We start from the raw sequence: 15992 nt of genomic DNA, 5'->3' as shown, positions 1-15992 counted from the left end.
TACTAAGATGATATCAGGAATGTGATAATAACTGTTCTGATGATCAGACTAAAAGCTCTCAGCATTGGGGAGAGCCTTGAAGTGGCGATTTCATTCCTGGACCTTCCAATTGTAGCTCGATCCCCATTCTTCGGCCCGAGAGGGGGCAGGCAAAGTGGCCCCGCCCACAGAGTGCCCTTCCCTCTCCTGGAACCAACCCGGCCCTTGGGCCTCTCAAGCTCCGCCTGCCTCAGGCCGTGGCCCCGCCCCCAAAGGAAACAGACTCCGCCCCCTCCGCGCCAGCTGGAATTCTATCCGCGCAGTTCCTCCGGGACAATCCTTCGCCGATGCCGGAGATTCCCGAACTTTTCCGACCTCTTCCCGACCTCCCTCGGGCGCCTGGGGAGGAGGAGGAGGAGGCGAAGATTGCCGAGGGGCACTGGCCCCGCCCCCTCAGCAGGCTCGGTCACCATCACCCCGCCCCGCCCCCTTCGCCCCACCCCCTTCGCCCCACCCCCGCTGCAGCCTCCCGCGCGGGCCGGAGTCCCAGATCCCGGTCCCTCCCTCCTCCTTTCTCTCTCCCCGCCTTCCCGGCGCTGCCACAGTGGCGGGTCGGAGGATCCCGGCCAGTCAGCTCGTTCCTGCTTCGAGCCACTCCTCCCCCAATTAAACACCCCTCCCCGCACCGCCCCCTTCCTCCCTGGGCCGGCGTGTTGTGAGGGACAGTGTGAGGGAGCGGGCGCAGGCCGGCGGGCGAGCTCCGTGAGTGCGGGAGGCGGGGCGCCAGGCGGACCAGGCCGAGGGTCGCGTGTGCGCGTGAGGGCGCGAACGAGTGTCCGCCGCGACCCGCCCGCCGCCCCGCGCTGAGGACCCGGCGAGCGCCGAGCGCCCGTGGCCGAGGGGCGCCGGGCCCGCGCGCGCGCACGCACGCACGCACGCGGGGGCGGGGGCAGGCGCGCGCCCGCCTGTCGCGACTGTCGGGGCCGAGGCCCAGGGGGAGGTGGCCTGTCGCGGGTCGCCCGGCTCCCGGAGGCGAGGGGGGCGCGGGCGGATGGCGGAAGGCGCCCAGCCGCAGCAGCCGCTTCAGCTCGGGCCCGGCGCCGCTGCCCGGGGGATGAAGCGGGAGTCGGAGCTGGAGCTGCCGGTGCCCGGAGGGGGAGGAGACGGAGCCGAGCCCGGCCTGAGCAAGCGGCCGCGCACCGAGGAGGCGGCGGCCGACGACGACGGCGGCGGGATGCAGGTGACCGCGCGGGACGGGCATCCCGTTACGGCGGGGGTGCGGCGCGGGGCCCGGTCGGGCGGGGGCAGGGGGGCGGCGGCCCGGGCTCCCGCGGCGTGGAGCGGGGAGGGCTCTAGGGGTCCTGGAGGTGGGAGGGGGCCGGTCGGGGCCTGGTGGAAAGGTCGGGGAGCTCGGCTTGGACGCGAGGGTGCAGGAGGACCCTGGTGTGGCCACGAGGGTCCTGACTCCAGAGGGGACGAGGGGACACGACGCGTGGGTAGGTGTGTTGGGGAGATCGAACATGGTTGAGATGGATTCCATTTCTCCCAACCCTTCCTTGGTGCCTGGGGGTGGAGAGGGAGCCGGGGGGTCCTGAGTCCGCTGCCCAGAGCGCCGCCGGGCTGAGCCGAGGCCGAGGGGGCGGGGGTGGGCCCCCTCCCGGGAAGGAGCACCGTGCTGGCAGTCCCCGACCCACCCTGGGGCGAGGAAGGGAGTGGCGTGTACCGGAGTGGAGTGAGAAGCGAGGCAACTCCTCGAGAGCCCGAAAGGGGATGTGGCTTAGCGTGCGGCTTCAATCACAGGGAGAGTGGCCGTGTTGTGGGGACAGCGTGGCGCTCGGGCACATCCTTCACTCTGTGGCGCTTGCTGATGGGTCTGCAGAGAGTCCAGGACAAGTCCCTCCTGTACCTCGTCAGTTGCATCCCCTACAGAGAGCTGGGCATGGGCTACAGTGTTCTGGGACATACAGGGGAGTTTATAGGGCTGTTCGGAGACGGGATTCTGAGTTGTGGACTCCAGGATAAGGTGGTTGACCTGGGTAGGGAATGGGAACTAGAGTGATGATGCCAGTCGACTTTGTAATTTGCGGAAGAACATGAAGCCTTCGTAGGTTTTAGGGTTTGCTCTCTGTTCAGAAAATACTTGCTATGAAATGGGCAGGGGAGTCGGGGTGGGGAGGGCGGGGGTGGGGGTGGGGTGGGGTCTCACATACCAGCAATTGTTTTGACATCTGCCTAATTCTCTTAGAATCATAGAATGTTAGAAGGGGCCAGAGACATCTTTTCCAGGGGTTCTTAACCTGGATAGACTTGGAATACTCTTACGCAAAATAGTTCACGTGCACTTTTTGGTGGGAGAGAGTCAATAGTTATTATTGTTTGGAGTGCATTCAAGGCCTCAGCTGTTTCAACTACCTCATTTTATAGACGGGGAATCAGAAGTCCAGGGAAGACTGGTGACTTGCCTAAGGCCACCCAGTTAGCTGGTAGTGAAACTAGAACTGGGAGCCTGGTCTTCTAATCCCTATTCCCCTGCTCTCTCCATTACACCGCTCTTGGAAATCTCTGCAGAGCTGAGAGACTTCCGGTGCTCTGCTCCTGCTTTTCAAGGCTCTGCCTGACTTCCTGTTGGAGATGGAGCTGTATGTAAGCCTGGCAAGTTTGCTGTGCGCTTCTGGGTCTCCTTTGCAGAGGTCACTCTCTTACTTCTGTTGATTTGGGTAAAAAAAAAAAACACACACACAAAAAAAAACCCCGATCCTCGGTGTTTATTTAAAAATTCTTCTGTTTGCCTGCTTTTGTTCTCCATTAGAACTCTGTTAGGCTGAGGGATTGTGAGAAGTAAAAGCTTGAGGCCACAGGGAAAAATGTAGAGGAATAGGGGGAGACTTTAGGTGAGGGGGTTAATATTGGATGGTCAGGAGGAGGGCTGGACATTGGTGCTGATGAGCCTGTTCTGCTTGGTGTGTGCATACATCTGTGTATGTCTGCATTCATTGATTGTTTCTGTCAATCAGAGATAGTAGTGAGACTCCTCCCTTTCCTCCTGGGGCCCATTATTTGCTGGTTGCCTTCAAATTGGCTAAGGATAGTAGTGTTTGGAAGTGGAGCAGTGTACAGGGACTTTGGGGTATCAGAGGAAGGAGTGGATTAGGTCCTTTGGGTACAAATGGGCAACTTAGAACTATCCCACAGAGAATCCTTTTTTCATTCTGTGTATTTGTGGGTGTTTTATTTTTCACTGTGTGCATTTTCATTGTTGTAGTTCCAACACACCATGTCACACAGGTATTCATATCTTCATTGATTTCATCTCCTGCCTTCAACTAGCTGTACGGTCCTGGGGAAATCCATCCTTTTGGAGCCTCTGTTTCCTTAGTTGTAAAGTGTTTATACAGGATGATTTCTAAGTTATCTTCTAAACAATATGTCAAGCTCCCTGATCTTAAGGTACTTGATGCTTACAATTTAGACAGCGTGGCTGAAAAGTTTTAAAAAGTGTATATATAAATGATTTTTTTTTTTTTTTTTGGTAAGCTCAGTGGAACAGGAGTAGAGATACCACAGGATAGATGCATGTCAAAAAGGCATTTCATAATTTAGGGCCAAAGTATGCAGAGGATTTGTGCCCCTGGGTCCAGAAGATGGAGATGATCATTCCTGCTGAAATGGTCAAGGAAGGCTTTATGGGAAAGTTGAAATTTGAGTTATAATTGGGAATAAAGGAGAAATAATGTCCATGAAAAGATAAAATTTAAGCCTAGATGACCTATTCCTACCTCTAGGATGTTCTTGCATCATTCTGAGAAAAATTGTTGAATATTTAATATCCATTTAACTAATGCTTATTGAGCAACTGCTATGTGCTAGGCCTTGTTTTAGAGTCTAGGACAGCCGTGGGCTAACTACGGCCCGCGGGCCGTATCTGGCCCTTTTGAAATGAATAAAACTAAAAAAAAAAGACCGTACCCTTTTATGTAATGATGTTTACTTTGAATTTATATTAGTTCACACAAACACTCCATCCATGCTTTTGTTCCGGCCCTCCGGTCCAGTTTAAGAACCCATTGTGGCCCTCGAGTCAAAAAGTTTGCCCACCCCTGGTCTAGGAGATAGGGTAGTGAATTAAACTAAAGATCCTACCCTCATGGAATTCTAATCGAAAGAGACAGATAATAAAGAAGTGAACAACTATTAGATGGTGGTAAGTTGCTAAAAAGAAATAGAAAGCAGGTAAAGGGATAGAGAGTAATGACGAAGATGGTCAGGGAAGTCCTCTCTGTTAGGTGACCTTTGAATGGAGTGAGGGGATGGGCCATTTAGATGTTTGAGGGAAGAGGGTTCAGGTAGAGGAACTGTGGGTACCCAGGCAGTTGCATCTTCTAAAGCTAGGGTACTGACTCTCTCTTTAATGTCCTGGGGGTAGAGACTGGTGTAGCTGGAGCAGAAAGAGCAGGGGTTTGGCAGCCTTAGGAGAGGATATCAACGGTGTAGAAATGCCATAGGCCATATGTAAGTAACACTTTAAAAATCCTTAGTGTGGCCGATCTTTTTGGTATATGGGTTATTATTTATTTATTAATTATTTTCTTAGGAAACACAAATTTATGGTCTTACAATTCTCGATATCAAAAGTCCAAAAGCAGTGTCACTGATCTAAAGTTAAGAAGTCAGCAGGGCTGGTTGCTGTTAGGGGCTCCAGGGGAGAATCCATTCTCTGCCTCTTTCTGCTTCCAGAGTTTGCCCCAATCCCTTGGCTCATTGGCAAAGTACTCTCTGCTTCCATTGTTACATGGCCTTCTCTCTCTATATATGAGTATGTCTTAAAGCATATGTTCTTTCCTTGCAACTCAACACAAATAGAGTTTTTCTGACGTCATAGTCCTTTTTGGGAAGCCTTCTGACAGTTTAGTTGACAACAGAGCCCATCTTGTCTCCTTTATGTATTTATTTTTTTAAAGTAGGTTTTTATTGATTTTAGAGAAAGAAAGGGAGAGGAAGAGAGAGAAAGAAACATCAATGTGAGAAACACTGATGGACTGTCCCCTGCACACACTCTGACCAACGATTGAGCCTGCAACCTGGGCATATGCCCTGATCGGGAATCAGACTGATGACTTTTTGGTGCACAGATGATGCTCAACCAACTGAGCCACACCAGCCAGGGGCCCCGTCTTGTCTCCTTTATAGCGATGATTAATTATGCATCATATATACTGTATTGTCCCTCAGTTGTGTTGTTATTCTTATTTCCCTGGTTACACAGAAAGCTTCTTGAAGATGGGAATGATATTTTCTTTGTGTTTATTCTTTTTTTATTTTTATTCTTTAAATTATTTTTTAAATTTCCTTACTCTTAATGCCTAACACTTTTGGGTACATAGCAAGTGCTCAATGCCTGTTGAGTTGAAGTTGAAATTGACCTTTTTTATAAATAATTAAGGGATAAAAAATAAAATGAAATTCAGGGGACAGAGTACCTTCATGAATTCCCCAATCTTTTAAGTGTCAAAAGATTACCCCCCTCCTTTATGTTATTTTGAAGTATGTTTATCAAAGCTGGGCGCAGTGGAACAAGAAGGGCTTAAGGTAGAAGAACCAATAGGAGAGAGCCCAGGCAGGTGTCTTTGGCTCCCTGGAAACGTTATAGGAGAGAAGTAGGCCACAGCAGGGCTGCTGTTAGCTCCCTGGGGAGTCCGAGACAAGGGGGCCTTGGAGACAGGTTCAGGGGATCAGCACAGGACGAGCTGCCACTGCCCATTGCTCCCCTGGTTGCAAGTCTCATGGGGAGAGAACAGTAAAAATGCACCCCTGAGAAGGAAAAAAAGGCATGGGCCTACTCCAGAGAGAGCCCACCAAAATTAACCCTTTTTTAAAGAAGAAAGTCACTTACTGGGTTAATTTCACAAGGCTGCTTATGAAATGGAGCTGTACCTCTAAGTTGCAGATTCCAAAGCTGAACCCTGTTGAATTACCGCCACTGAGCTTTTGGAGTAAATCATTACTTCCCAAAGTGGACCATGGAGAACAGGAGAGAGTCGGTGGTACTTAGGTTGTAATCCTTAGGCTCACAAGGGGTGGGGAAGAGTTGGTCCTTTCAAGGGCAGGATCCAGAAGGTGTATGTGGGTGGAGGAGGAGTCGGCACAACCCTGGAAATAGTGTAGAAACAGAGGACCCTGAACCATGGAGCAGGAGGGATGAGAAATTCAATTTGAAACTGGAATAGGGTTTAAGAAACCAAGTTAGTGGTGCTTGGCAACACTGTACTCTAACCTGGTGGACGGCTCACTGTATAGATTTCAGAGGTTCATGTCACTTGATGAAAGTCTGATATGTATGAAAATTGGGCTTTTTAAAACATACCGTTGAATGAATTCGTTTGCTTATCTGTTCCAATGAATAAAAACAACTTCACAAAAATTCAGTTGTGTGCAACTTTCCAGGAACTTAGCTGCTGTCTAAGGCAAGGTGCACCTTAAGTATTATTTACAGCTTTCAGCAAAATTCTTTATGGTAGTGAAATGTTGGTATGTGATTGCTATATGGCTGAATAATTGCTTCTGACCATAGACGCATAAATCCAATTTAGCTAAGTGGGTTCAGCAGTTCATATTAATTGTTGATTCTAGTAATAGGAAGACTTTTACCTGGTCTCAGGGAAGGGGCTCCTGGTAGCCTGTAATTGCTATGTGGATGCTGTATTTTCTTGAAATAGTGTATCTTCCCATTTGCTTGTTTCCGGATTTCTTTCCTCCTAGGTGGATGTATCTTGGGACTCTTATTTGGGTATTTGGGTGCTGAAACTACGGTAAATATAATGCTACCATTTAAATAGAGTATAAAAGTAATGTGTTTTCCTGCCAGTGTCACTCAGTTGGTTGGAGTGTCGTGCCATACACCAAAAGGTTTTGGGTTCAATTCCAGTCAGTGCACATACCCATGTTGCGGGTGTGTACAGAAGGCAACCAATTGATGTTTCTCACATCCATGTTTCTCTCTCTCTCCCTCTTCCTCTCTCTCTAAAATCAATAAAGAACATATCCTCAGGTAAGGATTAAAAGTAAAAAAGTAATGTGCTTTCCTTCCAAGTAATAATCATTAACAATCTCATTAAAATTGTTGAATCTCTACCTGTCTTAATCTGCTCAGGCTGCCATAACAAAATACCATAGATCTGGTGGCTTAAACTATAGAAATTTATTTCTCACAGTCCTGGAGGCTGGAAATCCAAGATGAAGGTGTTGGCAGACTCACTGTCTGGCGAGGGTTGTCCTCCTGGCTTACAGTCAGCTGCCTTCTGTTGGTGTGCTCCCATGGCCTTTCTTTGGTCTGAGTTCCTGGACAGAGAAAAATGTATCTTTTCCTCTTCTTATAAGGGCACTAATCCCAGCGTGAGGGTTCTATCATTATAATCTAATCTAGGCCTAATTACCTCCCAAGGCCCCACCTCCAAATACCATCACAGTATGGGCTAAGGCTTCAATAGATTAATTTTGGGGGAACACAGACATTCAGCCTATTATACTGCTGGAGTGATGAATAGTATTGCAGATGCAGAAACTGAGGTACAGTCACATAAAAATTACTACATTTTTTTAAAAGCCTCACAGAAGACTGCGAATGTAACACTGGGAATGTCTTTGAGAAGGAGAAATTCAGGTCTGAATTCAGAGCAGAATTGTTTTAAGGGTCTTGAGAAATTAACCTGAGTTGAATTTGTTTCCCGTCTCTCTCTCCCATTTTCTAGCCACCTTGTCATTTTTCCCTATCACACTGATATATGAACACAGCAGAAGCTAACTAGAGATTTAACTTTCATTTTGATAGAAAGCAGACTGGTGCGGACAGGCCTCAAGATTACAGGACTGTGGGAAAAGAAAGCCACTATACTACTTAGTGTAAGCAACAATGTTGCTCTATAGTGAATTACTAGTTTGACATCTTTCAGGCTGTCAGTTTAATGTCTGGCTTTAATTGTAGAAACAATGAAGATAGTCATTTAATGAGTGGATTTGTTTGAATTTTTGTTGATATGCATTTGTAAAGCATAATAAACATTTTTATTCTGGGGCAGATGTGCACTTTCTTCAAAAACAAGAGGGAAGAGCATCAGAGATGATGGAAAGGAAATGGCAGTAATTGGAGCGTGAGCAAACAGATGGAGTGAGGGATGGCGGCTGCATTGGTGTTTTAGGTGGCCCCTAGGAGTATTGAGTTTCTTATTCTTCTCCCCTACAGCCCCAATACAAGCAGGCAGCTTACATGACTAAGGTTTCATGATCTAATCCATCACAGATCAGCTTGAATAAACCCATTGGCTGGCGCTGATCTAGTTAGGAGGGTAATGCAAAGCTGCTTGAGCCAGGATTGGGGCAAATCGGATCAGAACTGCCAGGTGAATCCCGGACCTATTTCTGTAATTAGGGGGGAATAAAAAGGGCGGGGGGAAGGGTAGGGTGGGAAGAAAAAGGGAAAACAAGAGCTGCTATGCATTTTTCAGACGTGTTAGGGACTCGGAGAGGAAAGTGCATGGAGGGTTTGATACATTTCTTTGGAGCAGAGCCAACTTGCTCTGATTATTTGAGTCTGAACATTTTTGGTCACAAATGCTCAGAAATGACCTGTTTTAGTAGCGTTTGGAGATTCTAGTTGTGATAACTCAGGTGTGACTTCTCTGAGTGATCCCTTACTCCAAATAATATGATAGGGGTTCCCTCTCAACTTTTAAAAGGGAGATATTATTGTTATTACCATTATTATTACCAACCTTAACATATAATTACATTTGTTGTTCATATATACTTGAAGTTTGGTGTAATGAAAGAAACACTATTTCGAATTTCTCATATTTGGGTTTGAATTCTGGCTCCTTCAGTTGCCAACTGAATGACCTTTGGCAAGATTCTTAACATCTGCACTCCTGTTTACACATCTGTGAACTGGAAGAACTAATGCATACTCTAATGAGCTGCTATAATGAATAACCGGGATTATTTAAAGAGCCTATCATGGAATCCAGCAGTAAATGTTTATTTCTTGCCTCCTTATAACCTGCTATACAGCACTCTGAGTTCCTGCTTACTGCCAGATCAGCATGGAGTGGTTAATGCACTTTCGATTAAGTGCCAGAGTTGGGAACTACTAGAGATGAGCAATGTGTTAAACTGGGAAACCTAATTTGCTGGTCCTCAGGATGGAGGAGGAAAATGGATCTGGTCATGTGGTCTCTCTAGTTAGGAAGAGGAGACATTAGCTAAGGACTGAAGGGACTACTGAAGTATTTTAGGGCCTGCATCAGGCATGTGGACATTTCATGGAACCTGTGGGATCTTTCCTGGGAGAGTGGGTGACCGTTGTACACTGGCTGTTTTGGTGGTATATGTTTGTGTTTCAAACTTTATAAGGTTTGTTGGTTAAATATGTTGCATCAAATAGATGGTATCTTTTGTTCTCATTTTGGTTTGTGGAAATTAAGTTGGGATGCCTTTGTCTCTTGAGGTCTCTTTCCAGTGTCTTTAAACCCACCCTTAACAGTCATCCATCTGAAACAGCTTAAAATCATTTGATAGCTTGTCTTTGACTTCAGGATAAAGTCCATTCTCTGTTTGGCCTACCAGGTCCTGATTGCTGCCTGACTTTCCTCATCTCTTTCTACACTCCACTTCCAAGTCCATGTTCAGAGGCTTGTAGTTTTCTGAGCACACTGCCACCCCAGTTAATTCAGGCCTCTTGTTTCTGTTCCTTCTGCGTGCAGTTCTGCCTCCCATCTCTCATTTGTAAGGCTCAATCTTCAAGAATCATTTGGGATATTGATTCCTACTGGATGCCTTTTGTATTGGCTTCCTCCCCCCCCCCCCCCCATTCCTGCTGGTTTCCAAAACATATAATATCCATACTCTCTTTTAAGACTTTTTAGATTAACATTTACTCAAATGTCTGCCCTTCCACCCCTACCCAGACTGTGAGGTCAACAGAGCCTTTGGAGGTCATAGGATTTAGCACTGTGCCTGGGGCTATGGAGCTTGCTGAACTGAACTTTTGTCTTTCTGCTTCTTAGTTGGGGCCTGCAGATGGCTTTACTTATTTCTCCAGATTTTCCCTTGGGGGGGGGGGGCAGGGGATGAGGGTTGGGGGTCGGGGGTCTGGCCCTTGGTCTGCTTTCTAGCTCAAGTAAAGACTGGGTGTTGTGGGATTTGTGAATGGTACCTGATCTTTTCATTGATTTCGGGTTAAAGGTGAGAGAGGGGGTCTTTGAAAACAGAAGCTGGGGTGGAATTTAACTGCTGAATGTGCTGGGTGGGCATGGCAACCTGATGTTTAGTTTCCTGCGCTCAGATATTAATTGCATGCACGTGTGTATGTCTAAAAAGTGCCTTTGTGATGGTGTGGTTAAGGAAAATAGAGGACCCACACAAGTAAGGGGCAATTAGAGCTAAACTGTTCCAGTTCACTGGAGCAGTCTGTTGATCTGCCTTCTACATGCTGCTGAGAGATTGTGGAGTGTTGCAGTTGGCTCTCTTAGCACCATTTGGGACTGTGCCCATTTGATCAACTATGGACCTTAACCTTTCCCTTTCCAATCGATGACTTTCATAAGCTATCATAGCTTGTTTTTATGGATGCAGGAAAAATACCAAACTGAGATACCTCACAAACATATAAGCTCTTTTTCAGATTGCTCATTAGGTATGCTTGAAAATGAGGAAGTTTGATATAGTTCTTTTAAATCTCACCTTTGGAGATAGATCCATAAAAGAATTTTACAGGAATCATCTCTCTCTGGCCCTTGTTCTCTTCTCCTCCTTCCCTTTCAGCTTCTGATTTGTGCTCCTGTATAATTCTCTCCTGTTCTCTTGCTAGTTCTGTTGGGCCTGTTTAAAGGCAAATGAGCAGGCTTTGTAGTGCCACTGGCTTTTTGGATTCTGAATGAAGCAGGTTCTGAGAAGGGATAAGAGGGAGGGAGAGAGAGACTGACTTGTAATATCACTTCCTTGTGATGTGATCTGCACATACGTGGCATCCAGAAATTTCAGCTGAGGATTTAAGGCACAGGACACATGATAAATACCACTTATGAAGTAGATGACAATTTTGAATTGCCAAATCATAATGGTTGAGTAACTGCTTAAAAACCTATTTTCTCCAGTGTGGGAACAGAACCTTTGAAATCCACATGGGTGTGTTCAACCATAATACTTGGGGTTTTTTAGGGACCTAGGTCCCCAGATAATACCCTGGTATGTGGGATTTTTCCCATGTAGAGGACGATTCCTTGGTTTCTCCTTTGTAGGGAAAAAGAGGTTTTACACTGAGTATTGGATATTTTATTCCAGGCATGTGGTTTTTGAGGAGGCATACTGTTTATTTTTCTTTTTGGCCACATTGATTTTGTCGGATCCTAATTGGGAATATCACAAACAAAGCATGATTTATCGGGAGGGATGGACGGCGGTAGCTGTGGGACTCACAGCTCTGGGATGTGGGGTGGGGGTAGAAGCTATACTAACAGAGCTAGAGGTACTGCAGACATTGTCTGGGGGTGCTGTGGGTTTGAATGTGAGCTCCAGCTCTTGCTTGGGTTGGAACACTTTTGGAACAGAGGCTCATGGGGAGTTTTTCCAGATGCTTTATTTGAGCAGCTTTTTCCTCTGCAAATTGAAGCTGTTTGGAGGAGGGAGTGTTAATTGCTCTCAGCCAGATGATTTCCAAAGCAGACCTATGTGGATTTCATTTAGGAACCTATTTCAGGGGTGTGTGGCTTGTCCTGAGTCAAGAGGACTTTGGTTCCATTTTCCTGGAAGTTGGTGGGCTTCTATGAGCCTGCTCTATTTATCTTGGACCGTTAGGCAAGAAGAAAAGCAGCTGCATAGTTAGTCCTTGTTGCATGGAGCTTAGTTTCATAGGTCATTCTGTCTTGGGGGTTTTAATATAGTCACAGTTACGACCTTACTTTTTTCCCCCCCTCTGCAGTTCAGTGCTCCACAAAAATTCTGAGGAGAGTAGGTAATAATTTTGGGTAGAAAGCAGGAATTGTTTGGCTCCTTCCCCCACTTTCTTACTCAATTCCTCCACCCCACCCACCCCCAATCCTTTGCAAAAAGAATCTGCAAATGAGTTTGCTTATCCTCTCATCAGATTGGCTTGTCCCCTAATCAGTCTGAATATGTATGTGGCTTTGACAGCTTTCACCTGCTATTTCTTGGTTTCTAGGGGATGGGGTAGTAGGACTGTGTAATTTCAAAGCAAGAACTGGCAAAATTGGAAGATGTTTTGTGTTGGCTCCCAGCACCCACAAAGCTTTACTCATTGGTTTGCACCTCATACAAGCTTCCAGGAACACAGTCACTGTCAGTGGCTGGCACAGTGGGTTTGAGGACTTTGAACTTCAGGAAGTCTACACAATGGCCGTCTCTCACAGTGGGAGCTTTGGCAAAGCTTACAGGGAGGTGGTAGTACTTGTTTGGAAAGTGTGTCTGTGTTTTTATGCTGGACATCTCTGTGAGAGAGGCAGAGGCAGACTTGTTTAGAGGCTAGCGAATAGTACTATACAGCTGTCACTTAGGTGGCCTGTTGCATAAATGTTTGTGTTTGCTATCCTCATGTACAAGTTTTATCGTATGGTTTGTATGTTGTAATCATAGTTGGACTCATGACTTTTAATAAGCTGATTTGGCTCATTTTGATAACATCCTAGACTTTGAAGTGATGCTGTGTTGAGCTTAGAGGTTAATATTTCTGTTGGCTACCTCGTCCCCATCCCCAGCTGCTGCTCATTATGCATTATAGACACATCCTTTGTCCCCCTACTTTCTGTTCTAGGTCTTTAGCTGCTTGTTGTTGTCGTAGTAGATAGATCTTTTTGCAGGAACATCATAGCTTTGAACGGGCTGTGTTTTACAATGTTGGAGATCAGTTGGTTATTGTTGGCATGATACGAGGCCTTTCAAAAAAGTGCTTATCAGGGAGCATTAGAAATTTTTGTCAATGGTATAAAAATACTGTGATGAACAGATACCTGTGTGTCTGTCAATGTGTATGTGCAGTTTTCCTTTATGCTTACTTTGCATTTCTCTCTCTATGAGTAGTTTGGAATTACTGTTATCCTGTAGATTTTGCTTTTTAATTCTGGGAAGCCTGTTTCAAGAACCCTTTATATTTTATTTTCTTGAGTTTGGTGTGGGGATCATTCATCCTTTCTGGATTTTGCTTTACTATGAATTGTTTTCTGCTGTGTTAGTTTTAGGCAAATAGTAAATACTTGTTTGGTTTACCAGTATCTTAGAGTTTAAGAAACCTGAAATATTTGACTCATCCAGCATACTGTTTTAAGGAAGGAAATTGTCTAATTCAGGTATACCAATCTGTTTTCATTGATTACTCTTTGAGAAATAATAGTTATCATTTTGGGGAAAAAAAAAGTCAAGCACAATTTTCTTAACTATTGCATTGTACTTTTCATAAGCAGATGCTGTGACTCTAAATTCATAAAAAGGTATTTAGTGAAGGGTCTCCCTCTCATCCCTGTTCCTTATCTGCCCTATACCCTGTTAATGGAATGAGTAACATTGTCTCTTAGGTTACTTCTCTTTTCCTTTTACACAAACTAGCATACCCGCTACATTGTCTTGCACTTTGTTTTTTTCATTTTCTATATCAGAGGTTAATTTTACTTTTTAATGTAACTGGGTCTATTAATGTTTATATTAATGATTTCTGTTTGTTTGTCATGCTTAGAAAAGCTTTTCCCACACTAGGATTATAAAAAATAGAATGGGCTTGCAGATAAACCTGAGTTGGAGTCCTGGCTTTATTACTTCATAGCTGTGTGATTTTGGTTAATTATTTGGTTAAGTAACTAAGCCTTAAGTTATTTGGTTAAGTAACTAGGATTAGTGTAAGAGTGAAGAGATAAGGTATGTAATACAATTATTATTCAGTTCAGGGTCTGATACATAGTAGCTTTTCAATATACAGGGTGGGGCAAAAGTAGGTTTACTGAGGTTGGTATGGAAAAGAAAATAATTAATAAATAATAATACAAGAATAAACTCTTGCATATTCACAGCTGTAAGGCTCCTTTTGCCCCACACTGTATAATAGCCATTTTGTTATTGTTACCCAGGCCCATGATTTTGTATCCTAGTGCTTTTTTAATTCCTTAAAAGCAGGAACTATCTCTTAATCTTTGTATCCTTGGCTCCTCCTTCAGTGCCAGGGATATATGATAAAACAATTGAGTAAATGTTGAAAAAATATGTCAACGTTTATATAATCTACTTTTTCAAATTTTAAAATAATTTTTGTTGCTTTTTCTGTAATCATCTCTTGATTTGAAGCACAGTGACTAAAATCACACATACAGTTATTAAATTTTACAGTTTATAAAATGTTTTGACTCAGGTCTTTATTCCCTACAACAGCCCTGAAAGACTGGTGACTCTTCAGATATTGAAAATAGACCTTTCTAAGCCTCATGACTAGGAAGTGGCAAAGCTGATACTTCTACCCAGATCCTGTAGCTCTTTATCCAGTGCCTTTTCCTCTGGGCCTTAGGCCCCTCAGACCAAAGAGTATGATTGCTGAGGAATGGAGTTGAATATGTATTTTCTTGTCTTCTCATGCCATATATTTAATACTGAAAACATTTTACCCATTACCTGAAAGCTGATTTATGTAAAACTTGGAAGTCAGCATTGAACCCCAGTTTCTTCAATAATTTGGATCAAGCCAGTATTTTGAATTGGGATTTTGCTAAAACTTACTGTGTACTTGAATGTGCCAAGCATTGTATTAGGGACTTTGTGTGTTTATCTCACTTTTCTGTAGTTCATATTCAAGGGAATTTAAATGGGGTAATTGTGTATATGGTGGTTTGTTATTGTATTGTCTTTTTTTTTTTTTCCCCCTCAAAGTTATTCCATCTCTGATTTGAGCAAATTATAGGTCAACAGTAGATAAATCAACGGCCGATAATGGTGGGTAGTATGAAACCGTAATAGCTGAAGCCATCTAGAAGTTATCTGGAGCAGCTCTGCTTCAGTCAGGAGTAGATGATGTCTTCATTTTAATGGGCAAGCGTATCTCAGGCTCAGAGAGAGTATGTGAGAATAAACAATACGCTCCAAATTTTGGCTTGAGGGCTTAATAGATTCTTTCATTTCTTAGTATTTTTTTTTTTTTTTTTACTATTCTGTGTGATTTCTCAGAGAGTTTTGTGTATGGAGTTTTTTCCCTTTATTTTTAAAGCATATAGTATGTTCACATATGTGTGATTCATAATATGCAACAGATTGAAGAGTAAAAAGTTTCTGCCTGCTGCCCACTGCCTAGTGTCTCTCCTTGCAGGTGATCAGTATGGTTAGTTATTTGGGTGTCCTTTCAGAGATAGTAACTGAATACCATTTTCTTACCCCGCTGTAAAAACTCAGATGGGAGTATTAATATGCATACTGTTCTTTGTTTTGCTTTTCTATGTATTTGGAGATCACTTTTATAGTTTAGATTTTTTTCTCTATTTGTTAGGTTTCTGGAATTGGGATTGTTCTATTTTGGTCTACTGAAATAACTAGATCTGAGTGTCTCTAGTAAGGATGACTGTTTGATACAAGACTGTTTAATAATGTTTGAGTCTACATGGTGGTTTTTTTTTAGAATCATGGAATCACAGGGTGGGAGACCTAATTTGCATCTCCATTCTTTCACATGAATACCTTACAAATCCCTGACTGATGATACCTTTTAGACGAGATCGGGTGCGTTCAGGGTGGTATGGCCGTAGACTGATGATACCTTTTAAAGAGGCTTTAAAATATAGTAAAGATATTTCTATTTCTTCTCCTTCTTCTTCTTCTTGGTAGTAGTTTACCACCAACTCTTTTAAAATATATATTTTTTAAAAAATATATTTTATAGATATTTAATATATTTTTAATATAATAAATATATATTTAATATATATTTTTAATATATTTAATATATTTGTAGATTTCAGAGAGGAGGGGAGAGGGGGAGAGAG

The 15992-nt window shown here is 44.2% G+C and overlaps 1 protein-coding gene across 21 annotated transcripts in view; it reads left to right on the top strand.

The window, feature by feature from the left end:
- The first annotated feature begins 662 nt into the window (after positions 1-662).
- Positions 663-15992, top strand: part of RBFOX2 (RNA binding fox-1 homolog 2) — a 265267-nt gene continuing 249937 nt past the window's right edge. For 8 of the 21 annotated variants that reach the window (XR_004966064.1, XR_004966065.1, XR_004966066.1 and 5 more), the window contains exon 1: positions 667-1219. Coding sequence is in view for 18 of the 21 variants with exons in the window: in XM_036299489.1 (XP_036155382.1) it covers positions 1031-1219 (189 nt within the window). In the remaining 3 variants the exon portion in view is untranslated. Of the gene's footprint in view, positions 1220-15992 lie in introns of all 21 variants that reach the window. The other 13 variants (XM_036299477.1, XM_036299497.1, XM_036299475.1 and 10 more) reach the window with 7 other exon arrangements.

Source organism: Myotis myotis, unplaced genomic scaffold (genome assembly GCF_014108235.1).
Source record: "Myotis myotis isolate mMyoMyo1 unplaced genomic scaffold, mMyoMyo1.p scaffold_m19_p_3, whole genome shotgun sequence".
NCBI lineage: Eukaryota > Metazoa > Chordata > Mammalia > Chiroptera > Vespertilionidae > Myotis > Myotis myotis.
This window is presented reverse-complemented; position numbering and strand designations above follow the sequence as displayed.